At 34.1% G+C, this 27,330-nt stretch overlaps 2 protein-coding genes across 3 annotated transcripts in view; one reads left to right on the top strand and one right to left on the bottom strand.

Annotated features, from left to right (window-relative positions):
* LOC113516151 (reversion-inducing cysteine-rich protein with Kazal motifs) overlaps window positions 1-1,211 on the top strand; it is a 39,788-nt gene extending 38,577 nt beyond the window's left edge. For both annotated transcript variants that reach the window (XM_052899103.1, XM_026900529.3), the window contains exon 18: window positions 152-1,211. In XM_052899103.1, the coding sequence (XP_052755063.1) occupies window positions 152-787 (636 nt within the window). In that variant the 3' untranslated portion in view covers window positions 788-1,211. The remainder of the gene's footprint in view (window positions 1-151) is intronic.
* LOC113516152 (brefeldin A-inhibited guanine nucleotide-exchange protein 3) lies at window positions 1,203-26,984 on the bottom strand. The gene is made up of 24 exons (XM_026900531.3): window positions 26,756-26,984; window positions 25,710-25,843; window positions 24,983-25,102; window positions 24,143-24,320; window positions 22,972-23,101; window positions 22,566-22,745; window positions 21,890-21,988; window positions 20,654-20,881; window positions 19,989-20,222; window positions 19,565-19,617; window positions 19,288-19,459; window positions 18,590-18,704; window positions 17,628-17,822; window positions 16,376-16,547; window positions 15,404-15,527; window positions 15,107-15,284; window positions 14,727-14,868; window positions 13,738-14,020; window positions 13,089-13,182; window positions 12,471-12,623; window positions 11,921-12,133; window positions 4,766-4,939; window positions 2,056-4,671; window positions 1,203-1,501 (listed from the first exon to the last, which is right to left on the bottom strand). Exons 1-24 carry the CDS (start codon window positions 26,838-26,840, stop codon window positions 1,289-1,291), a joined length of 6,285 nt encoding a protein of 2,094 aa, XP_026756332.2. The 5' UTR covers window positions 26,841-26,984; the 3' UTR covers window positions 1,203-1,288.
* Between the last annotated feature and the right edge of the window lie 346 nt (window positions 26,985-27,330).

The following is a 27,330-nucleotide window of genomic DNA, read 5'->3' as shown; positions in this document are numbered from 1 at the left end:
CTCTGTCTATGTCGATATATGTATACCTATGTAATTTTTAAGTAGATTGTGCGTTACATTAATTTTGCGTTAAATAAATTTATACTCCTTTCATATTATGAACTGTGTTTAGAATAAGGCAATTAATTTTTGTTTTTTTTTTGATTTTTAGGCTGGTACCGTATGCGGTGTTAACGGAATAACTTATACGTCCGAATGTGCTGCGTGGGTAGAGTATGTAACAGTAGATTATGTTGGACCATGCTTAGCTGTCGGCCCCATATCAGACTTAATGGAGCCTAAATGTACCATTGATAGGATTGTGTGTCCTCCATTGAAGAATCCAAAATGTCTTGGCTTTACAGCTCCAGGCGCTTGCTGCCCAAAATGTGGTGGAGCACTCAGAATTCTTTATTCTAAGAAACAAATAGACAGAGCTCTATATGGCACTAATATTTCTGCCTCCGCTATTAATCTGAATAAAATTCTGAGAGCTTTAGAAAGGTATGTCACAATAACCGAATGTACTTTGAGAGGATATGTAACTATAGAAATGGAAATCTTCGTTTCAGTAGAATCACTTTTGGACAATCCCACTGATTTACAGTTAAGTGTATGTGTTCTGGAAGCGGAGAAATTAGCTGACCTTATCAATAGAGAGAGTCCATTAATATCAACTGATTTAGGATTGAGTGCTCTTACTTATGCGATAACATTACACACATACTCCAATAGTTGTGTTAATGGTGCAACTATCTCTTTTGTGATGACTACAGTGTCTTATTTTACAATTTACATTTTAAGATAAAAGTTGTTTGCTCTATTTAGTTTTAAGATGACTGTATATATATGTAGTTACTTATAAATAGATTTGTTTACCAAATATAATAGTGCCATTGTAAAAAATAACCAAGAAATCTTTAATATAGCTTTGGTCTGCTTTAAATGTTTATTAAACAGTTTCAATACTGTGCAACGGTGGGTAATGTGAGTTCATTGTGCCATCCATAACTTTAAACACTGAAGTGTGTGATACATTGTGTTTGCGGCCTAGGTGATTAATTGATGATTGACTGAAATAAAATTTTTATAAAGGCATAAAGTAGTCCTTTTACCAAATATGATATTAAGATAACGTTTTGATAATTATATCTTGTTGATTGTGAAATAAATATATTTAGTTATACAAATAAGATTTAATATTTTAAAATAAACGAAAGTAATTAAGTATATAGTATGATTTTATTTTGCATATAACACTGAACAATAGTGGAATATATTGAATATGAATATTATCACAATTAATTGATCAGTTATAGTTAAATTCGGATAAATCTCTCCTATCGAAAAATAAATTAATCCTGTCGAGTAGTAGTGGCTCTGTAACTGTGTTGGCTAGTTGCAGGAAACCGTTTTGTAATACCGGGCTTATGAGATGGAACCTCTCCAGCGGGAATGTAAGAACAAGCTCCAGATATGCCATCAAAATGTTTTGGAAGCAATATCGTCGCACGTCCGTATCCTGAAAAGTGTTAAGAGAGTTAAACTTTTAAAAAGTAAAACAGTTATTCGCTTATTCATAAAAAAATAAAAACTTTTACTAAAAAGCCTACATTAAGTATTGGTAATTTTTTTTCAAATTGAGAAAATAGTTTTAAATAAACCAACAAAACACTTCAAAAGTAATTAATAATTATTTTTTAACGCTACAGTAGATTCAAATGGGTAAGAACCCAAGTTACGTTCAGAAATCACCAGAGGGAGACTTTGTACAAAAGTCGATTGCTTGGGTACCTCTGTCCCATTCGTGTTTCAACCGTGAAACAGTTGTGTTTGCATGGTTGTGTTTCGGTTTGAAGGGTGGGCGGCGTGAATTTACTGGGTACAGAGGAATAACACCTGAGTCCTCAGAAATGACAACGCATGGGGAGCATCATGGGCGAAACAGTATACTCTGTTATGTACATGGTACTACTCATGTCTATAGGCGACGGTTACCATTTTCCATCAGGTGGGCCGTTAGCTTGTTTGCCATTCTAAGTTGTATAAAAAAAATGTTAAAAAATTATGACCAACCTTATTTATGCTAAGTGTTCTTTGTTGCTCAATCTCTGGTGGTACAGGTTGTGGCGGGATAAGAGGCTCGATATTTTTGTTTTTGTCATAAGACGAACTATCACATATTGTTATATTTACTTTTCGTGCAGTTATCTGTGGGTTAACGCTATCAGTAGCACTGGTTCGTTTGTTTTCAATTTTATTGATTTTTTTTATATCATCAACTGGTTTAATAGATTCATTATCATTCACAATGTCTTTTGGAATAACGTCGCATTTTGATTCTGAGACGTCTGTATTTGTTTCGGAATTATTATTTGAGATTGATTCATCATTTTCAATATGCTCCCTTACAACAGAAGATTGACTGTTTTTCTTGAAGTCAGCAAATGTGAATGGTTTAGGCTCATCGATAGGTTTATCATCATTTGTAGTAATAGATTCACTTTTTGCAGAAGACACTGGCTCATCAGCCACATCTTGAATTGTAGTTGTATCTTGTACGTAATATTGTTCGTAATGATTGGATGATGTGTCGGTATCAACAGAGCTGTAAGATATTCGTTCTTTTACGTTGTTAGTGTCATCAAAATCAGACAAGTTAATTAAATGTTTCATATAACTGTTGCATAACAGTTCCCACGTAGACTTCAATTCGAATATTTTTGTTACAAATCTATCATATTCCAAGGTTAGATTAAGAGTAGTCGTATAATTTTGAAGGATTATTGAAATATCTGCCCCTTTTAATTTAAATCGATGGACGTCACTGAAAAATATTTCTGTGAGAGCTATAATTTTGATTAACCACGATGAGGTCGTTTGTTTATATAAATTAGCAGCATGATCCAAATTTGATACTTTTTGTACTAGAAATTTTAGTCCAGGTCTAGAATCAAACTGCATCGCTCTTGTATAAGATAGTTCCAAGCTTTTAAGTAACATATCAACATTTTCAGTATTCAAAAAGAATTTGTAATTGCAAACATTACTGCCAGTTTTAAGGCTCTCCAACAGAATATTGTTTATTCCTTGAAAGACATCCGATGAAGCTTGTATTAATACTGTGGCAATGATCTGAACCAGTATTTGATGAGCTAAGAGACCAACGACCAATCCTCTATGTGGAATTCTGACGGTATATAGATCTGGATTCAATGAGTTAATAGTTTCTTGTAAGTATATAAGGAATATGTAACTCCTATCATCTATAAGCATCTGAGAAGAGTTTTTAGATGTTAATTTAGAATGTGTGTCACTTTTAACCTGTTCAGTATGAAAAACTTGTTGCGCCATAGCATGAAGTCTTACATTATCATTTACAGAACAATCACGTCTCGCGGCAACTTTCACTATAGCCAGATCTCCATAAAAGCTGTTTGAATTTTCTTTAAATGCATAAGTGAGTTGCTTTAGTGGAGTCAAGCTAACATTACAAGCTCTATGTAGGCTTGTACAAACGATTTCCCACTGTTTATCTGTTAACAAATGCCCTGATGTTAAAATTATATGACGTATGCAAGATGCTCCTAGCCTGGCTATTGGCTCTTGAGGTTGAGCTATACATTCCACTAAAACCAACATAATTTGCTTTAATGCGAATGTCGCTTCAGGACTTTCAATCGGTTCTATTTCTGTATTATCATCGTTCTCTTCATTGGTGGATCTTTCAACATTTATTTGTTGCAAATGATGTAAATAGATTACAATAGTGTCCGTTGTCATTCCACAGCACTGTTTGAAATTGGGCATAACGCTGTCCCAATGTGTGTTCACGTTAGCTATTTGTCGGAGCCAGTTTTGTACCGTTGGTAGTAGGAGGTGATTGATGCAATGTAGTCCAAAATGCGTTCCTGGTACTTCTATAGTATTTCTTAATAGTTTGAATAAGGTTTCCATTGTAGCTGGTTGATTTTTCTTGGAACAAACAACTGTGGCTGAAATCAACCCTTCGATTAAAACATACCACACTTTCAATATGTTACTTGGCCTGTCTAATTTTAATAAGCAGTTATTTGTAGTATTTGACGGTGGTAAACTAGTTGACAATTTTCTATAAGAGATTGGCTCCTCTTCACAATGTTCGTTTATAACATATTTTGTAATATCCAGTGATGCACTTGGTATTATTGGATCTACTACGGATGGTGGTAGGTCGCCCTTAATCCTGTTACCAGTATTAAATATAGGACACTTTGGCATATTATACATCATTGTTAAAATATCTGCACAACTTTCCAAATGATATAAGGCTTCTTTGCACATATCTACTATAACTTTTTCTGTTTTCTCTTCACTGAGTGGAATAAATTTACTGTTTTTAGAAAATTTAAGGCTTAGACTAGGCTTTGGTTGAGGTGGATTTACTTTTTTAGGTTTTACTTCAGTTGCTTGAACTTCTTCATAGTGTAGGCCTTTTATGTGGCTCAGGAGGCATAAAATACAATCTAAAGCTGCATTTGCAAACACTAAAGTGTTATCTGTGCTAAGAAATACTTTGAATATTTCCAATATTGCTGAATACTGATTTGAATTGTTGGCCGCACGGAGTGTATTGAAAAGTGGTCGCCAACCGGATCTAATTTCCATTCTATTTGTTTCGACGAACTCGCAAATACACGATATAATTTGTTCCTGAAAACATAATGGATTACAGTTATCTGTATTTAGCATTTAAAAGAAAAAAAAAACACAGGTTAATAAAGAATGTGTTAAAATATTTATTTACCTGAATATCGTCATCGCAAAGTTCTAGACATAATAGGTTCTCAAAAGGCTTGAGTAGGGCTTCATTGAAGTGGAAGTGCGGTAGTTCTACTTGTTGATTGAATAATGCTGTCGCGCAATCGTGTAGGCATTGGATTGCAAGACTCGAAATTTGGATGTCCTTGTGACATGCCGCCTATAAAACAAATTACGTAATTTTTATTAATTAGATATATGTATATAGTATGTGATGTGTAATATAGTATTATATTATCTGAACATATAATGTTTTTTATTACATAATAGAAATACAGCTGAAATAAAAAAAAAAACTACGTAATTAATTACTAACTACAACTGTGATGTACTCATTAAAGTTGAGACTGCAAGTCCCCCCGCTCCGGCCACTCCTCTGGGTGACGTCCGGGCGGGTGGTCGTGTGAGTCGCATTGTGACATATTATTGTTTATTATTTCCTACACCTACCTACCATACCAGGAGGACAGCACAAAATTGGCGACGAGGTGAAAATTTGTAAGTAAAAAAATATATATATATATATATGTCATACGACTACAAAATTACCTGTTCTAATCAGTCCAAAGAGTGTGTAACTATCGCGTTGTTATTTTAATGTAACTTGACACGAATAACATTAAACTGTTAAATTTCTAAATTCACAAGGAAGAGAGAAGATAATTTATTAATTCTTAATCAATTTATTAAATATAGAAAAGACTAAAAGCAATTTCAAAAAGAAATAAAGACTTGATTCTATAAATTGTATAGAGAAAGCAAAATATTGATAAAACATATTACGGTGCATAGTACGTTTTGTAATTTAGCGACACACTGTGACTGATTTTAACGCGTTTGCGCATCATAGTCGTACAATAACTTGCTATACATGCCTAAACAAATGGTCGGCGTTTGTTGATGTCTAGGTATACCGTACCGCAAGCTTTCTGTTTATATTTACATCACAGTATAAGTGATTATAACAGTTGAATTCTTAAGATAAGTGGTTCGGGGATACCAGCGAATACTGACTATACATACAACAAAATGTGCCTGCATGTATTAGCCGAGTCGGAGTAATTATTCTGACAAATAAAATACACCGTACAATCCGAATGAGCAAAGCCCATCAAATACATAATTCCACATAAACTGTAATCTATTTAGATACAAGTTTATGCAATTGGTGGTTCCGATTATAGAGGTTGCTTCCATAATAAATAGATTTGTATGTAGGTATAAACCTAATACAAATGTAATTATCATAAGATAATTATGATATATTCAAACACTTCACATTAACTTCATTATTTGACAGATATTTGGTAAGAGTTGAGGTTACGATTTTATTTTTCTTACAAGGAACCAGCAGAATATTAGCGTTGCCGGTAGTTCTCTGCTTAATTCTGAGTTGGTTACCCTTTCGCCGTTGGGGCACATAAATTTACCTACGTATTTATGTTGGTTTATAAGTTCAAAAGGCTGTGTTTGTAACTGAGAATAATCCATTTATCCACCTGTACAACAAGTACAAGTATTCGCATTTACAATATTGTTGCCTACAATTATAATAGCATACATTATTACGGTAGGTAGGTATTATAATTTAATAAAAATTAATATAAAAATAGTCTTTATTCCTGAATTACAGATTCTTTTTTTAAATTGTAAATATGTGTAAATAATTAATGTTGACATCAGCAACATCTTATTTTTCAGGTTGTTTTAGAACAACCATTTTAGTATAATCATTTATAAACACAAAATTCTCGAAAAAAATATAATAATAATAACTTATAATATTTTATTTAAATTCAATCCTTGACGGGGTAGTCAGACGCATTTGTTGACTACGATATACGGTTAATATATTTGTTAATAATGGTAACATAATTGGTTATTTGTCGATTATCATTAGTTGACAGTATTTATATAAATACGTATAAATAATGTACCACCCATAAAATTCCCGTTTTGCAAATTGTCTTATTATGACATCTCAATTGTCAAATCGTAGAAAAATGCATTTCCTCAGATCTTAAGTTAAAAGATAATTCTACTAAAATAGAAATAAATATTGTGGAAGCAATTCAATAGAGACTGATGAAAGATCAGTAAAAGGACACCAAAGAAACCAAATCTTGTAAAGAGATTTCAAACGAAAAGAATATACGGTGTATGAAATGCGAGAGTACATATCAAAATAGTTATTTAATGTGTTGCAAGAAATAACTTCTTCTAAAAGTGTGGATTTATAAGCCATTTAGGTCAAAAGCAATATCGCACTAATCGAAATAAGTGCATGAATGTGCTAGCGCTAGTTATATGGCGAAATAAATAGTATAAACCAAATAATCCATCAAGTAAAAAATAAATAAAGTTACCAAACAATCATTCAACTCTCCTATAACTACATTCATACTGAATGTTGAACATACTTTATTCCATTATAAAATATCTTGCCAAAATGGTGAAACCAAATATTAACTATACTCTATTCCACTATAAAATATCTTGCCAAAATAGTGGAACTAAATGTTAACCATACTCTATTCCATTATAAAATATCTTGCCAAAATTGTGGAACTAAATGTTAACCATACTCTATTCCATTATAAAATATCTTGCCAAAATTGTGGAACTAAATGTTAACCATACTCTATTCCATTATAAAATATCTTGCCAAAATTGTGGAACTAAGTGTAACTCTATTCTATTATAAAATATCTTGTCAAAATGGTGGAACTAAATGTTAACCATCCTCTATTCCACTATAAAATATATATCTTGCCAAAGTGATGGAGTTACATTAAACATACCCATTGATTTGAGTACAAAACTAGTATACCCATAAATTCGGGTACAAAACTAACATACCCATCAATTCGGGTACAAAACTAACATACCCATTAATTCGGGTACAAAAGTAACATACCCATCAATTCGGGTACAAAAGTAACATACCCATCAATTCGGATACAAAACTAACATACCCATCAATTCGGGTACAAAACTAACATACCCATCAATTCGGGTACAAAACTAACATAATAATTGATATAATATTATATACCCATCAATTCGGGTACAAAACTAACATAATAATGATATAATATTATATACCCTTCAATTGGGGTACAAAAGTAACAATAATAATAATAGTCGACAAAACCTAGGACTACTTAAAAAAAAAAAACTAACCAAGAAAAATCTGACAAAATTCTAGGACATATAGTCCTAAAGACTCGCTGATGTACTGGGCCCATTTAAAATGTCAGTCTTGGTTGGATTTGGAAGAAGTAGAGAAAAATTGTACTCGTAGCTTATTGTGTACCTAAGAGACTGCTATGATTCTTTATATATTACAATTAAGTTGTATATTAATTTACTAAACACAAAACAAACAAAAAAATCCAAAATTCAAATTCAATATCTAAATGAACATCAGTTAGATATTGATCATAAAATCAAGTATTTAGTAAAATAAAATAGTATAGCTCAAATAAACAGAAAATATAATCGAACTTGTAGACAAAGCTGCGAATTGAGTTTCTCTAGTCATACTTATTTTAAAGAATAGAAAAAAGGAATATAAATCTGTCTGTCAAGGGAAAAGTCCTAAACAAAAAATGTATATGCTAATCTTGGTAAAAAACATGTTACAATTACTACATAATTAAAATACCTAATATGTATTTACTGCACACACACAACAAGATAAATTTATTTGTTTATGCAAATAAATTTATCTTTATCTAAACCTGGCTTAAAAGATGCTTTTTATCAAATTGAGATTAGAGAGAATGTACTTAACTTTTTTATAACAAGCAAGTGGTTATTTCGTTTCGATTACGATCCTACTACAATAAATAATTAAAACTCTGTTTATTTAAATCTCTGTTTAAAGTGACTAAATATTATATTATTTAGTCTGTGTAACAATGGTACTTGTAATTTAACGTGTCAAAATCTATAAATTATATAAATATAATTTATTACTTTAAGTATCTTTATTTTTAATAACAGAGACTTACCTTAGTTTAAATATAAACAAATATTGGTCACGGTTTTGTAGCAAGACATGAAAACCACCAACTAATAGGTATATTATAATATACACATGAATGTTTTAAATGTAACAATTGGAAATAATCCCAAATAAAGGAAATGAATAAAACACCTAAACATGTATTGAATATCTTACACAAGATTAACTGTTTGTTTGTTAATATTTTAATTTCGAACAAATGATGTAAGGCTAAAACATGTCCTACATCTATTTAAATTCGCGATTCACAACGCGAAAGTTTAAAAATGTGTTCAACGTATTTTAACTTTGTAAGGCAAAATAATATACCTACATATCCGTACACGTAGGTTACAAGTAATGTATTAATAAAGGATTTATGTTCATGTTTAATCAATCGTAAGTAGAATTTTTAGGGCATGAGCTAATCTCAGAAAGTATTACTTGTAAGTCCCTAAAGACTATAGAATCACTTAGAAAACCAATTTTTTTGGAAAATTTTAAAGTTATAAAACTAGTAACCTATATTGAGAAATAAATATGATAATGTGTTATAATAATATTTAGATTTTATGTTTAAATATTTTAGATATATGTATAAAACTCTATATTATCAATATCTTAAATTATAAGTTGTACACAGTCACACTTATCTATCTTTATCAATTTATTGGTACACAATAAAAGAAAATGGACTCAAAATTTGGCTACAATGACTGAACAAATACGTAAAATGTTAAGGCGTAAGCTCGCTAAATATACTGTGTTCAGAGTTCTGGAAAGAAAAGCAAACATTTACAGTAATTCGTAATTTCAAAGCAAAAAGAGTTAGTAAATTGTGGACACTTAAGTTTTATAAGCCATGCAATTAGTAGTTAGATGCTCCCAGGAAAACTGAACCTTAAAGTCAATCATTACAAACTCTTTAAATACGAATTCTGAGTCCTTTATTAATGGTTTTCTATTTTTATTTCATTTGAGATAGCGTAAACGAGCATTCGCTACGACTCATGATAATTATTCTGGCACCCCGGCACTGTTGCCATAAACAGTAGATTATGTATCAAGGTACAAAGGATTGATACCAGTCTCGGTACATATAATAGATGTTGTAATCAATGTTCATGAAGAAATAAAATTTTGTCTACATGACATCTGATCTAAAACAATATATTATGTAACATTCCTAAAATTAATCGATGTCTAAACTATAATAAATGTGACATACTTATGTAAATATTGAGATTATAAATAGTAACGTCTCAAATATTGTCAGTATATGTATTGTAGGAATTATTAATTGGAATTCTGATATACTTAGTATAAGACCATAAATCTTCTTAAAAGTACATAAATAAAAGAAATTTTACAAGACTTGACACTTTATTCAGCACAACATTGGATAACTGCTTAGAATTTGGTATTAAACTATACTATTCGACACCATATTGACCGCAGTAGAACGAAGCAAGTAGAATACAAAAATGTGACATTATAATACGTGTACAAATAAATTAAAACCCAAAATCTGACTGGAGGGATAAACTCCTGCTATACCTCATAAGTTACAATATCATGCCACATTATTGATTTGTCATTAGAGATAAAATCTCTTCTATTGTAAATGCTAAGAATAATGAGATTTATTTAGAATGGCAGAGACAAATCAATAAAAGAACATTTTAAAATTGGAAGGGAAAGATATAGTGACATAGATATTGAAAATAGGAGAAAGTGTATTCGGAATATAATTAAAGAAAATATATATGCGATACTTCAATCCCTGTATACATATATTTATTGGCGCTATATCTATAAGAAAATATGGGACTAGACAAGAATTGAGATAAAATATATACACAATAATATACTTAAGAAGATGGAAGATCAGTAAGAAATTATAAGGATGATGAAACGAAAGATCTCGATGGACTTCGAGAGGAAATAGTCATATAGTTATTTTTATACAAACCAGTCTTATTATATTTAGTTGCCTAAGTTATATTTTGTAACATAATATATATGGTAGTATCATGATATTATTTTAGTTACTTATGACTGTAATGTAAAACTATATTGGTGTAGTTGTATCTATATGAAATTTGTGAGTAATTGTATCCTTTCACATTTTGTTGTAAACTCAATTTTGTTTGAAAAAAGCAACAGCTAAGTTTCTTGCCCGTTCTTCTTAGCTGAAATTGCATTCCGAATGGGCGGTAGATTTATAAAAAATGACTATTCAAAAATGCTTAAAAAATAATAATTAAGTTTCCTAGAGTAAAAATATTCATATTCTATTATTAATTTAAAATATTTTGAAAAGGGAGAGATGTGATGTACTCATTAAAGTTGAGACTGCAAGTCCCCCCGCTCCGGCCACTCCTCTGGGTGACGTCCGGGCGGGTGGTCGTGTGAGTCGCATTGTGACATATTATTGTTTATTATTTCCTACACCTACCTACCATACCAGGAGGACAGCACAACAACTGTTAAACGACTAATACGGCGGGTTTACTCGTAGTTATTATGTTAATACGGAAATTTGAAATATTCTCGTTTCTGAATTTCTTCTGATTCACGAAATCTCTGTTTTATAGCATAGGTAAATTTTTAGTTTTACTCGAATGCATCGTTCAAGATTTTAATGTCACCTTATTTATGTAAATACATTAAGTATGGTGGGGTTTGAATGTTTCGGTGCTAAATATTTTTTAGACTTCACTAGAAAATTTACTGATTTTCCATTTAATAATTAAAATATTAGAAGTAATTATGGATATTACTTGTTTAATTGTGATATTACTCCAAGAGTGGTGATGGCGATAGGCAAAATACTGTACCTTTTATATTATATATGATGATACATGTTATTATGCAGATTAGTAGTAAAAATAATCATTAAAAAGAATTATCGTAATCTAAAATTATTTTTTAACCAGTTTTTCTAAATCGATTACGTGATCGCGTGGCTTGTATGAAATTAGAAAAAAATATTTTCCGATTACGAATTTGTTCCTTGGGAAAGTTGTCAAATTTTAATGTAAACTTACTGAATAATAATAATATTTATTAGGCTTTGGTTTAGTATATCGTTTATATCTCATCATGTATAAGAGAAACGGTAATACATACTTGCATGAGATGTGGTCCTACTACGGTCCATATGGCCATTCTGTGCGCGAGAGGGCGCGCGGCTCGCAGGCAGCGCAGCGCGACGTCGCCGCCGCGGCACAGCGCACGCGCCGCCTCGCCGCCACCACCACCACCACCACCTCCCGCGCCCCCACCGCGCCGCCACCACGCTGCATTGTTGTTCGCAACGTCTTGTTCCCACGAGGTGAATAGCTGAATAGATAAAACTATTTATAACAATACATTCCTTTTTGGGTAGGTGTACCGCAAGGTATGATACTGGGACCATAGTAGTCTGGCCCCAGTATTTTACCTTGCGATACACCTATCCTAGGAAGAATCCTATGTTTACTATTACGTAAAACCGATAAGCGTGGTGAGCAATTATGTTCCACCTGATGCTACTTTATTACTAATAATGTAGTTAGATAATGAAAATTTCTTCTAGTAATGGAAAGCAATTGTGCTATATTACCATAATTTTGACTATTAGCAACAAATCATGAAATGAATGTAAATTTATATTATTTAGCCTGATCAATTTACTAACAAGTCGGTGTTGGTGTGCGACAAGTCGCTGCAGTGCTGCACGCAGCGCCGGGAGCGTTGTGGTAGCAGCGAGGCGAGAGAACAGCGCGTCCGCTGCCGCTGACAGTGCGCAGCACACGCGAACTGCGCCCGAGCCGCTGATTACATTCCCGCCCTGTCGCATATCGTATGATTAGGGTAACTTTTTAAGAGTCGAAGGCTTCGAAAGAGAGACGCCCTGTCTTCGCGATTCGATATGAGTGACATGGCATCTGTTATATCCACTGCTAGTGCTCTCATTGAGGCAAATATTATTGGGGGAAAAATTGAATGTGATGCAAACGAATTGAAACTACAATGAGATCAAAATCAAAATCAAAAGATAAGGTATTTATATTATAGCGAGGTATAATCGATGATTATTCATTTTGTTACATGTATTCGTACGATCGATTGTTAGATTATTTGTGGCATCAACCGTAAAACCATTAATTAATAAATCGATTTTCAACGATTTTTAGACAACATTAATACACAGATATCGAACTTTGATAGATACTGCGACCGTCACTGCGTATCAATTAATGTCCCCAAGTTATCGTTAATATCGTTTATACAAAATTCTTTAACATCGACTTACTTCCTGTCGACAAGCTTCGACGATTTTTGGCACCGACATATCATTATTGAGATTATTTTCGAGCACAGGTTGAAGGAAGTTGAAGACATCCACGCTGAAAAGTACAAAGAAATTTTAATATATATTTTTAAAATATTCGTTATCGTTGGCATGAGATGTAGTTGTGTGCATATTCCTAATTATTATAAACATGGCAATTAGCAAGTAAATTCTAGGGTAAGGGTGACTTAATCTGAGCTAAGCGTAGACTGTTCCGAGATATCATAAAGATAATAAACAAATTCTATAAGTTGGTAGAATAAGGCAGGGGGTAGTACGCTACATTAAAATGGATCGAAGTAGAACAGGAAATCTTATCCCCAGAAGCAAAACCACTAATTAGTAAATATTAAGTCGAAGATCTCGTTTGGGTATATTGACTACTTCCTGGTAGAATATTGACTATTTTCTGGTAGAATCTTATTTAAAAAAGTTGTTTTTTATAGTAGAGCATACGGGCAATCGGCTCACGTATCGATAAATAATTAGCACCAGAGGAATTGTAAATGTGCTGCCGGCCGTTTAAAGACACTATTGGTGGGAGTCGAAATGGGGATTACTAGACGAAAATGATTTTTAACAGTATTTTGTTTAAAATAAAATTGAATACCAGGTCTCGTCGTCCCGCGGGTCTAGCGGCAGCTTGGTGTCGGGCTGCAGCACGGAGACGGTCTTGTTGCGGGCGGTGTGCAGGGCGAGCAGCGAGGAGGGCTGCGCGTGGGCGGCGTGCGCGGCGTGGGCGGCGTGGGCGGCGTGCGCGGCGTGCGGCGGCGCGTGCGCGTGCGCGTGCGCGTGGCGCCCGAACAGCGCGTGCTCCACGCTCGACACGTACTCGCACGCCGCGAATATGTGCTCCCAGCACGAGGGCGCTTTCGAGCCTAGCTCCAACCCGCCTAGTACACAATTACAACATAGGCTGAAATCAAAAGCATCGACATCCTTTTTGTCGTGGCGACAAATCAGTTAAATTGCAGTCCAGGGATTCTAAGGTAAAATATCTAATTGTGTTGCATGATTGTATTTTATTTGCATTGAAATTACAAGATTTAGCAATCAGGAGCTAGCAATACGTAATGCATCATAGTGTATTCTATAGATAGTTCATGTTAGACGTTACCACTCTCCAAGTCTACTATCAAGTGGACTGTCAGCTGATTTGCCATTACAAGTTGCAAAAATGATCTCTTTATGATAATAGATCTATACAGAGATCTTATTTTATATGAACAAGGATGAAGTTAGAGAAGTATATAAAAACAGCTTCTTTAATTTCGTTTTCATTCATAATTGATTTTATCCGTATAAAAAGGTCCAGCGACTTTATTCTATTCTACATTATATTCTATATCTATCTGATTATGATCGGTCATTGCCTTCTCCAATTCAGTATTGAATACTGAGATATAGGTTTCGTTCTGTGGTCTCCAATCTCACACAATCTTAATTGTATCAACTATTGTTATGTACGATGCTTAAACTATAATCTAAGATTGATGAGAAAATGAAATTTATTTATTATTATTACACGTAATTTAACTTGTCTCTTTCTATTTCTATTTTCATTTTCATTTGTTTATTATAATTTTAGTTTAGTAATACCTGTGATAAGTATATCTAATGAGAGTGCATGTGTTGCTAAAATTTTCCCATTAGGCGGCTGTGATATAGCAGAGTTGGCTAGAAGTGCAAGGATGCTACTGCAACGATTCTGTAGGCTTAGAGTATTGCTGACTCTGGCCGCCTGAAACAATAATATTACACCACTGGTTAAGATGTGTATGTATCGGGCAATCTAAAATTTATTGGTAATTTTGTGACAGTTTTAATATATTCGATGATCAGTTCTTAAATTCATTACAAAAAAAAAAAATTAGGTACAAAAGGCGGACTCGATGCTATGTAATACACTCTACCAGTCAACATTTGGCAAAATAGAAATGTAACTATGTATGTAAAACATTTAAAACACATTTACCTACCTTATGTAGTCCTTCTAGGCACTGTATAGTGAGCCCCTCCCACGCGATCCTCTTCCTCTTGCCGAAGGTGTTGATCTTCTTCGATATGATCCCGTGTAGCTTCTGTTTCTTATTTCTGTAGCCTGTCAGTGGGACGCTTAGTACTGTCACCATTGAATCCCAGATACATGTGAGTATCCTGCAAGAGATTAATTGATTGTTTTATTGCTAAGGTTCGTAAAGTTTTATGATGCTACGATATCTATAGAATGATAATCTTTGATAATGAATGAAAAAAATCTAATTTCACTATATTACCTTCTAGCCCATCGGAAGCTGGCTTGATGTTCAGGAGAGTCATTCGTATTGTTGTATAGCATTGAGACCTCTTTTAATTTCTGCCAGTCAGACATCACTGGACTCGGGTCCAAACCACCAAGGTCTGCGAGCACAAATATTTTCTATTAATTTTAGTAGCTATTACAATTTTAAAATTATTATTAGAATTGGTAGTATTTCTTAGTAGTATTTCTTAGTAGGGTCATTTATTTTTTAAGAAAACTAATATGACCATGATATTTTTCATCTTATGACTATGTAATTTGACGATAGGTATTAAGATAAGAGATTGTACTGTTTATTTGATTAGAATTACTTTGTTTAATTCCGCTACTTTTAGCCACATACATAGTGTGCCTACCAAAACTCGAAAATTGACCACCACTATTATTATCAGAATGTCCATAAATAATCAAATAACCAGTGATATGGATTTCTGCAAGATAACACCTAGTCCAGTAAGATATTGGTAGATTTTATTCAACCAAAGCTATAGGCAGGCATTATCCACTATTTCTTATTGTTTTTGTTTTCACTATTCTTTTTTATAACACAGGGGGCAAACGACCATGCTGCTCATTCGATGACTGCTGGCATTTTAAAAAGGAATATGCTCTTTTTATTAAAGGTTATGATGTCGCATCAGTTTGGAAATATTACTGTTGGAATTTGATTCCAAAGAGTGGTTGTACGTGGAAGAAATTGCCTTGAGTAGTATAATGGAAGTATATAGGAGGTATGTAGGAGATAGTAGAATGGAACTTTAGTTTGTGGCGGGTTATACGGTGGTGAAAATTTACAATTTCTCAGAGAACTGCCCATGATAATTTAATCTAATTCTCTAATTATTTAGTAGGAAAAATAAAATATATCGATCTATTATTGTTTCTAAAAATTTCACGAAAAAGACAAAATACAATTTTAATCTTATTTATCCGTCCTTTCCTTTACCTGATAGTAAATGTATGAGGGGGTGATCTGCTGTTGGCACGTCTTTCAGTAGATCGTTCGAGAGCACCTGCTGATACAATTCTCGAAGCCAGGTAGCTGACAGGTAGACGAGGACGCCGCTGCCTTGCACTTCTTCAACGAACTCGTCCTCCGTTAACACAATCGGTACTTTCTAGAACATTAATATTTGGGAAGATAAGGCGATTTCAGAAGATTCTGAAGAATGAAGAATGAAATAAATTGATGTCATAAGTAAAAGAATGACAAGGAATGAAAAGATACAAGTTGTAGAAAATATAAGAGAAGTTTATTTATGAAAGTAGTTATAATTTTCACTCACAAACAACAAAAAGTCTGCGAAATAGTATCTACATAAGAGTTTCAGGACAAATATCCTCAAATGTAAAACCAGTCCAGAAGTCTGACCATGAAACGTGCTGTGAAGAAACAAATATACAAGGAGTAGTTATCACTATTTATTTTTATCTCCAGGACATTATAAGAGCTAATTACAATAAGCTAAGAAAAATTCGAAGTGAAATTCCTTAACAGGCCACCTGACTAGCGCAATAACAGCAGACTCATCTTAAGAGGAAAGGAGAAATAGGTGCCCAAATTATTGGAACACGGTGTCACAAAGAATAACCGAGATAACTTTCTCTTTAATAGAAGTGAACTGAGGAGTAATTGGTCCACAGAATATCTATAGCAGAGTATACAATAGAGATGAATGAATGGCACGGTGTGGGCGTAAGAGAAAGAGCAGTGATGTCATCTGCATTGCGGGTTACTTTTTGTTACACCGCTTTGTGTGGTGGCTCTGGTTCCCCCCAACTATTACCTATCAGAGGCCTTGTATATCTATGATTTATACTATCATTTGTTACCGTTTGTACTTTGCTTTCGTCTATCTTGCATATCATTAATTTATTTTATCTTTCATGCTTCATCTCCTTTTCTTTGGCGTGGATTATTGTTTTCTATTATTATTTTATTTATCTATTTCTATTGCTGTTTGTTTTTATAATTGTTATACTTGCATTCAGGGATTTATAAGAAGTGAATCAAGAGTGATTAACAAGTTACCTACAGTAGACGTATGTGCGACATAGAGAGACGAATGGTGTGCCGCAGGCGAGTGAGTAGGAGCAGCGATCGTAGCGTGTCCCTGGCGCTGTTTGAGCAGGAGGATGGGCACGTGGTGTACGTGGCTTCAAAGAAGTGAAATAAGGGCGGTCAGTAGAGTACCTACAGCGGTGTGTGTGACAGAGAGGGGCGGCTGGTGCGGCGCGGGCGCGGCGGCGCGGCGCTGGCGCAGGTTGAGCAGCAGCGCGGCGTACGTGGCGAGGTACACGCCGTCCGCGTTCATGATGCACGCGGTCGCGGGCGGCGCCATCGCGTTGTGCTGGCAGCACTTCGACGCGAACTCTTGCATCGCCTCGTCCACCTGATCAACAAATCTTTTAAACAACTCAGTGTAGCAATCAAACTGATGGCCTAAACATGAACTGAACCATGGATAATTGAATATCAGAGAATGATTTGTGACGCTCATGGCGTCCTTCGTGCATTGCTATGGTGCTATTTCTGTTGATGACGTAAAAGTTCTAACGATTCCAAAAATAGTTATAAGAATTCGTTTAGAATTGGCAAAGATTGCGCTCAAAACATAATATATTATAATTTAAAAGCGTTTAAAAATAAGCAATTAGAGTGCGTAGGTAGAAAGAGAATGAAATTAAAAATGCAAAAAAAAAAACTGTATAAAAAAAACTAAAACAAATATTCAGATATATTGAGTTTAAAATAGACAACGTACAACAATTGTCGCAAATATGATACAATTGAGCAACTAAAGGATGTTTTCAGAAAGTTAAATTTTTTAGCGTGTTTATACTAAACAAATATTAGATGCAAGAAAAGAGTCATATTTTGTTATGCTTTGGTTGAAACGAATTTCACACGGGGTTCATTCCTTTACAACTTTTGGTCCAATAAACTCGCATAATAATCGTTACATTATTTTTCCATCATACATCATTAATAAGTGTCGCCATCAATCATCATTTATTAATAACCGTCGAAATAAAAGAATACTCGTATGGATAATATTAATATAGTCGACATCAAGCACTTACTAATTAATCATTACTAATTATTGCGTTTTTTGCTAAATTGTAAATAGATTCTATATTGTAACTAAAACAAACAAACCTCAATGCAGGTACGAAGATGCAGCAGTTTGGGGAGCAATGTGTTCTGCAAAGTTTTAATGAACTGTCGCGCATTGTGTCTCTCCAAATCAACGTTGCATTCGGTTATTGTACATCTGTAACATAAACAAATGAAGAATATTCTTCAATTTTTATTCTATTTATCAAAAATCTAGAAGTTACCAAATGTTTTAAAAGTGAAGTCTAGATATATTTAGAATACTTTTTAGGGTTTCGTACCAAAAAAGTATTAGACGGATGGACAAAGACGCACCACAACTGTTCTTTATGTTTATCTATCACAGCATTATAAGTCACCAACTATTAAAGCTATCGGTTTGAAATTTTGTTTAGTTTTTGATATCGTTGATCCACGCATTTTGCAATGGAAATAATTGACAAAAACTTTCCAATGCGCATAGTAGAGGAAAAAATAGAGGGCGAAAGAGGAACCTCTTCCAAGACCGAGGAATAACTACATGGGACAGATAAAAGAAACACTAGGTATCATGTCGTATAGGGAGGTCAAGGATATGGCCTGGGATAGAACTGGCTGGAAGAAGATGCATGAATTAGTTGCACCGACAAGAGGAAACTCTTAAATGAGAAAAAGATAGGTCATATATATAAGGCATTAAAAATATAACCTTTAAAATTTGTTTTAAAAATATCGAGTGAAAATTAAGATCGTCAACTCACCTGCCCAAATTTAAAGTTTTTGGTATAGTCTTGACTTTATTAGTATTAGTATGTTTCTCAGTATCACTGTTGGGTGTAGGATTACAAGCGCGTGAAGGAAGAAACACGTTATCCGCATCTGAATCTGCTTCGCCATCACTACCGGAGCTTAAGTTCTCAGGGCCAGATGTATCTGTAAATAAAATGGTAGCTTTTACTTTTTATTTTTCTTCGAGTATAATAATTATAATTTATAGAAGCTTTATGTGTAATAAATAAGATTCAAAATCTTTATTACCTGACGAATCGTTGTCCTTTCCTTCATTGCTTTGTAACACGGCTACTACATCTCTGAAATATATCAGGCACAGACTATTTACTACAAGTTCTATTAAATCAAAATATATTTTATTGACTTGTTTTCAACTACCTGCTTCTATAAGCTGGAGGTCTGTTTTCATGTTTAATTTAATATATATATTTTAGATGTTTTGAATATATTCATTTTAAATGAAATATTCAACTGTTGTTCTCAGTACCTAATTAGGAATTTATAAAATCTTGAATCTTAGGCAGTTTTTTACAATCACTGTTGTAAATTAATTAATTAATTTAATCTTCAATTAAATAGAATTGTTTAAGATTAGATTATAATAGCTTAGTTCTAAAATAAAATAACCTTTTTAACATTTATATGTATATTTTTAGTATTTTCTTCTTACCTATAGGGGCTGGGCAATCTAGCTAATGTCTGATAAGTTAGTGGACCAGTGTAATCGGCGTCCTGTAACTTCGGCCAGTGCTGTAACATGACTGCAGCAGTGTCGCTTGGTATATATTCTGAATTATTACACAACTTCTCGAGAGCGTCGAGTAAGGATACAACGCATTCTACTGACGCTGCAACTACCTCTGGATTACCACTACGTCCGCATTCTTCAATTCCGTCCATTATTCTAGAAAATAAATTAATAAGGTTCATCCGGATACTGTAAGATGTATAAGGAAAATTTAAATGTAATAGAAGGCATTGTGGGTATACTTCGTTGACTTTGACTCTTCCATAAAAAAACGGTGACTTTAATAGGACTTTTATATGAGACCAACACGGGAATAAATCCTTACAAATCCAAAAAGAATTGCCAAAATTGGTTTTGTATTGAAAAAGATATCGTGTGACACAAGTATAAAAAGTTTTTAGAGATAGCCTAAAAGTATATCAATTATATTCCAAAATCGAATTCCATCATATATGTTTGAATTTCTACATAAATATTATGTACATATTTTTACTTTTGACCGTTTACTATATCTAGGTAATTCACGGGCGCAAAATAACTAAATATGACTAAACAAAATAACTAAAATGTAAGTAACGTTTACTTACAGTCTCAATATAGCCATGTCATCACTATGACGTTCAGGATGGTCAGTTTTCTTCAATAACACCAAATGCGCTAGGCGTTTCGGATTGTGTAACAGTTCCCTTACACTTCTTAAAGGCTCTACACGATGAGCGACTGGCGGATATAGGAGCATCCTATGATATAACGCTTCTAGAACTGGCCGCAGATTAGAAGTGGAGCCAACTAGACGGACCAGTTGGTTCGCTATGCTGGAATAATAAATAGATTTAATGAAAATTAACTTTCCTCGTTAAAAGTAAAATTTTAATTATGAAGGACATGATTTTAATTGATGTGTTAATAGACAAGTTGGATAAGTTGTGAAGTGGGATCGATCAGTCAGACGTCACGTGAACGTTGCCATGATATCGTTTGATGTCTATTCAATATATAACACTTAACGGAGGGGCCCCGTAGATTTACATTTTACGATTCTGACCTAGATCTGATTGAAATTCAATCTGAAAATTCATAACGTAGTTCAAAACGTAACGTAAACGTATTCACGCACGCCCTTCCCAGGACAAGCTAGGTAGATCTACGTTTTGAATTTTTAATATGTTGCATTTTGGTTCTTTTTTTATGCACACTGTAATTTTTTTGATGCTATTATTTATAGTACTATTTGCTTGTTATTCCTATGGCGTAGTTTTGATTTTAAGAAATATAAGAAGGATATAGCAGTTTTGACTTGTGCGTTAAGTGTTAATTAAATTCGATTTCGTCAAAGTCAGCTAGAAAATAGTTCAACTCTACTGAATGTATGCAAAATTATGTCGTTCATAGCTTAACAATCGACCACAGTAGATGATTTTCGATTGCCAGAGAATCTCCAGTAGACAGGGAGGAATTTGAGACTGCTACCATTGTGATGAAGGTAATTCTTGATTTGTTCTTGTTTATCATCCAAGATAAATCTTGGATATACAAATCTTAGAAGTACAAATCTAGTCGATACAAAAACTACGTCACAATTTAGATCTCTAGTTAAAACTAGAGATCTAAGTTGTGACATAGTTTTTGTATCGACTAGATTTGTACTTAAATCGTCAATACTGTTGAAGTGTTCAATATTTACGTTTAAAATTAACTTACTGGGTTTGATAATAATGATTCAGACGAAAAATCTTTCCGAGAGTTTTTTAAGTAGCTGAAAATAATGATATCTTTGTAACGTTATTTTATATTAAACATACTGTGATAATATCCCTAAATACCTGTAAATAGCTTTGGCTTGCTTGCTATTGAAGCTGGGCGCGCTGTTCAGAGCACCGGAGCCTCGACCTGAGTCGTCCACTAGGTGTCCGTCGTGCTCTCTAGTTAAATAGATAATAATATAATAAAAATTTATCAGTCAATATAAAAACATGTTTAATTTGTTGGAATTTGTTGCTGGACCTCTGTAGTCCGGAACTATACAAGATAAATTAAAAATTATTATAATCTTGGAGAGAATAATGTTGGAGTCCCATGTATCTTAACGGAAATACATAGGTAGGTACTGAACTATGTAAACTGAATGATGTCAATGATTGAATTAAAGCTGATAGAAGATATTTTTAATCAATGATAATAGAATGACAATGCTTCCTGCGTTAACGGTATACGCTTAGCTACAAGTTATTTAACTTTCCGTTTCTGAGCGAAGATTTTCACCCCTTAACTTTACTATTACTACAGTGGCCAGGCGCCATTGTATAGGATTTTTGCTTAGTGCAAGAGAAAGAAAACTTGAATTAAAATCTTATGTATTATTCTTTTAGTTGCGTCTAATGACATTCCGAGGATGTTAAGCGGTGAATGTTATTTCCTTATTTTGTCACTACTCCGAAAACATCTTTTTTTCATTACATATCAATTATTAAATACGTGGGTAACAAAGTTATTGCTTACCTGGACTTAATATTTTTGTCGACTCGAGGCGTACCGAGGAAGGATATGAGCGATGGACAGAATTTTTGCCAGAGGAAGGTAGTGAAGTGTAAATTGCCGCACACACGCTCTGAGAGGCTTGACATAAGGGTCAGGAGGCACTCCAAAAAGAACAGAGCCAATGGGTTCTGCTTTGGTATCCTGGATATCATTGTAATAGATTTTAGGAAAAAAATACTAATAGTAATCTTACATATATGTACATACATATTACATCTCATTGACAGTTACTTAACGGGTGTTTTTATGATTTATTTTGGCTTATTCTTGGTTGTTTATTCTTTAAAGGACTTGAATGAAGATAGAAAAACCGTAAAAAAATCATAATAGTAAACAATCGTATGACAGATATTGAATTTATACTTACAGTTGTGTTTCCGCCAGTCTGCTGCATAGGTACTGAATCACAGGTATGACTTCACTGTAGCACCCTACCGCCACTATATGGTTTCTTCCGAGAGGGGATCCTTCAGACAGAAGCTCTTGACATTCCTCATCTGGAAAACAAATTTTTTAAATGACTATTTTATTATTTATTTCGTATTGAAGTATTGTAAAGTTTGATATACATTAATTTGAAGTTAATTTTTTGTTGACTATCACAGTGTAGTGTAGCTGAGTTTTTATTTCTTATTTGGCTGGATACCATCGATTACCACTACATATTCGTACATGTAAAAAAAAACCTTTACGTCTTCCCACTGGAAACCATTGTAATTAATTTCCGGGAAATTCCTCTTGGTGGACCAATTGATCTGACTTCATCTTCACTGGTACCCCGCTAGCTTATATCATTAGCGTAAACAAGATTACTGCTTCATTTTCATCCATTTAATACTACTGAATCCATAATATATTGGGTATTATGCATTCAGTACTAATTCACCAGAAGGAATAAGTTGTTTGCTTGAATATCTCTGTCTCATTAGTGTTTCTGTTGTGAAGCAACTGTCTTTCTTTGGCTGATTCATTGTGAAGGGTAGGGTAGGTATTAAAGTGAAATTACAGAGCATGGAGACAAACACCATAAGAACTAAACAGAGGAAAAAGAATTGTTAGTAAAGGGGTCTAAATGACTCATTGCTAGCAATACACTTTATAAGGTCGACATCCACGCGGTTTTCCCTGGAAACCATCGTGGTTGATTCTAGTGGAATTCGTCACGATGGGCTAACTGATTTACTTTTATCCTCACCTGTCATCCCTCACTGGTGCCCCGCCAGCGTAGGCGTGGTTACCATTCCATCATCACTCATTTAAAAAAATAAGAATTTAACTCACCCAGCTGATGGGGGGAAAGGGAATGTTAGCAATGGAGTTTGACAGCCCCATTGCTAGCAATATGCCTTATTAGGTCGACCTCCACGTGGTTCCCCCTGGAAACCATCGTGAACAATTCTTGTTGAATTCGTCACGATGGGCTAACTGACCTACTTCATCCTCACCTATCATCCTTCACTGGTGCCCCGCCGGTGTATACCGATAGCGCGGGTGGGGTTACCATTCCATTATCATCCATTAAAAAAAAAAAAACTCACCCAGCTGAGCACAGTAGGCACGTAGCATCTGTGCGGCCGCGGCGCGGGCGGCGGCCGCCACGTGCGGGGGCCCGGCCGCCGCCTCCCCGCAGCGGCCGCAAGCCCACACGCATAGTCGACCATTCAGGGTTCGGCGGGGAGACAACGCCAGCGAGAGGTACATCCGGAATATTTGGACCTGCCGTGTACCAGAAGGCCACATCAGTAAAGTTTCAGAGTATTTTCTACTAACTTATTTGTTAAGGGCTTTCTCTTGTTGTATAATCCAATGTGAATTCGTGTGGTCCCAGCATAGAATAAGCCACCCTTTTCTATTCCATGAGTGTCGAAAGAACCGACTAAGGAGGGCGAGGGATGGGCAGCAGTGCCCCTCTTAAAACGTTTCTTAAGCCTAATTGCAGTTGCTAATCTGCCTGCCAAGCGTGGCAACTACTGGCAAAACCCCCCAAGGGGGAGGTTTATGTTCAGCAGTAGACAGTGATGATGATGATGATGATAATCCAATGGCATCGAACCGATAACTACAAGGTATTCATCATAAAATCATATCAGCCGTTAATTGTCCACTGCCGAACATATGGACTTCTTCCATAGATTGTCTTAAGGAATGGTCTCGAGCCACCTGCATTTGAAGCATGCGAGTTCGTTGCACCGTCTAGTGAGGGAGGGGGGGAGGGGTCGTATACTTTATTTGCTTGTACGGGGTCGCTACTAAAATAAAAATGTCTACTTAGTTAACATAAGATTTGTTTTATAATATGTATATAAGTGCAAGTCTGCCGTTATCGTATTTCATTTAGTGTTAAAGAAAATATATAATTATCATTAATATGTACTTACCTGTGTGTCCGGTAAGTGGTACATGACTGAAGCTGTAGCGCACAGGAGCTGAGAAGGCATCCACAGAGAATCATCTTCTGGCTCAATGCCTCTGTGAAATCTGTCATCTCGCAGTATTTTCTGAAAAGGGAAATTTTCAAATAATAATAATATTAACAACGGATGCTTTTTTGGTCCTAAAGGCCATGGTCGTTGGTCAAAGAAGATATAACCCTTTCTTGATTTCTTAATATCACGAGTCGGTTCGATAATTAATAAATAATGCTTATTGGAGGCCTTTGGAAGGACACCAGGACCAGAGGTACGGGATGGGCCGTGCTCTCCGCCCTCACCCACTGTTAGATCGCTAATGGAAGGAATTGACCAAAATGTTTTTTTTTTTTTATGGATGTCTACGTTGTATGAAAAATATTTTATCAAAATTGTAACCGTTATGAGTTGCGAAGTTTTCGTGATTAGTAAGTTTCGCTTACATATATTTATATGGATTGATCACTATTTTTGCAAAATCGATCAAAACATTTATGCAAACATGTTTTAAAGTCTGCGTTAGGGCAGATGTAACGTGGTGAAAAAAAAAATGAAAAGGTGAAAAATTTGTTGAGAACAATTGAATGTGCAAATTATAGGACTATACAAAGTGGTGAACCTTGGTACAGGCCTATTATGATGATTTGTAATGTAAGATTATGGATGTTTTGTAATGTAATTGAAGAAATGAACGTACATGGAAGCCCTGGAGTGCGAAACTAACGAGCCGCTGTCGTTTGCTCTCCAGAGCTATTTGGAGAGGCAGCAGGCACGTGCGTCGCAATTCGTAGGAAGGCCGACGAGCGCTGCTTTCTTGTAAGCACAATATTTCTGAAAGTTCATATTGCATATTATTGCTTATAAGAATGGTAATACACAGTAATATCTCGCAATACTAATATGTAATGAGATTTCTAAAAACCGTGGGAGCCAATGTGCATAGACGATGATTATTACTTTCATCTATTGATTGCAATGAGAATTATCAAAGTCGGTTGAAAAATAAAATACGTACCATAAAAAAAAGATATATATATATATATATATATATATATATATATATATATATATATATATATATATATATATATATATATATATATATATATATATATATATAAAAAAAAATTTCATTGAAATCCATTGTGTTATTTTTTCGTGATAAAGTGAGACAAACAAATATATAGGTAGCCCACACCAATTCTAAAAATGGTTAATTTGGATTTCGCTTTTTTATTTTTAATCATCCTACAAAAAATTGTATACTGACATATAATTGCGACGTTGCTCTTCCTTATTAACGCTTTTCAAGAAAATTACCTTATATCTTCTAAACTACATTTTAATTAAATACAGTACAATACAATATTTAAGGTATGGCTAGAAATAAATAATAACAACATATAAAGTAAATAGTAGGTATATTCGGTATAAGTAGACAATTAGTCAAGTATTTAACTTTTCCAAAAGTAATGTGTTTTTAATATTATTGCAAAGAAATTAACCAATTTTTCTTAAAAAATAATTTGATATTATCCAGAAAATATATCCAGGTTTCTAACACATAAGGCGTAATTACAAAAACAAACAATAAACATTGTGAATATGGTTTTATAAGTAGGTAGTCAAGTAAGTACAAATAAAATATATTTTAACATGCTAAGTTATATTTATACTCGTTATTGTGGGTAAATATCATAAGTTCAACTCTATTATAAATACTTATATCTACATACTACGTACCAAGAGCATCTTGGCAAGATTTTCTCAAGGTAGATAATTTCGGTCCTGTCGCTTCTTTGAAAATGTCTTGCAGCAACTCCTCCATGGTTGCCGGAACGCGGCTATATAGTTTACTTCACCATAAAGACAGATAATTTCATTTTATAAATAATACAGCGACACAAATGGTTTTGCGTTCAGCTTTACGGTATCGAGTGGGTGTTGTTGCGTTATCAGTTGACGATAGTCGCGGTGGAGCATGCTCAGTTAGAAAATCAATACGCCAACATACTAATACATTTTTTGTAAAACAATCAACAGGTGGTACATGTTGGTTTATGTTAGGTGCAAACATAAGTAATATTTCATTAAAAAAAATTAATAGCGAGGTACATGTATGAGGTACGTACATTTTAAGAACTTAGTCATCTAGGTTGTGAATATTTATGTATTAAATGCCTATTAAAATTTAATAAATAAATCTTACCTACACTTGTTTATATTTTAACTTACTGCTCTAAAATATATAAAGTTAATAATCTAGATGCTATTTTTAATTATATGTACAAAAATCAAACTTCGCGCTATGCGGTAAT

The sequence above is a fragment of the Galleria mellonella genome, unplaced genomic scaffold (genome assembly GCF_026898425.1).
Source record: "Galleria mellonella isolate WM207_F2 unplaced genomic scaffold, CSIRO_AGI_GalMel_v1 utg56, whole genome shotgun sequence".
In the NCBI taxonomy this organism is placed as follows: Eukaryota; Metazoa; Arthropoda; class Insecta; order Lepidoptera; family Pyralidae; genus Galleria; species Galleria mellonella.
Note: the sequence above shows the minus strand (reverse complement) of the source record. Positions and strands in the feature narration are given on the sequence as shown.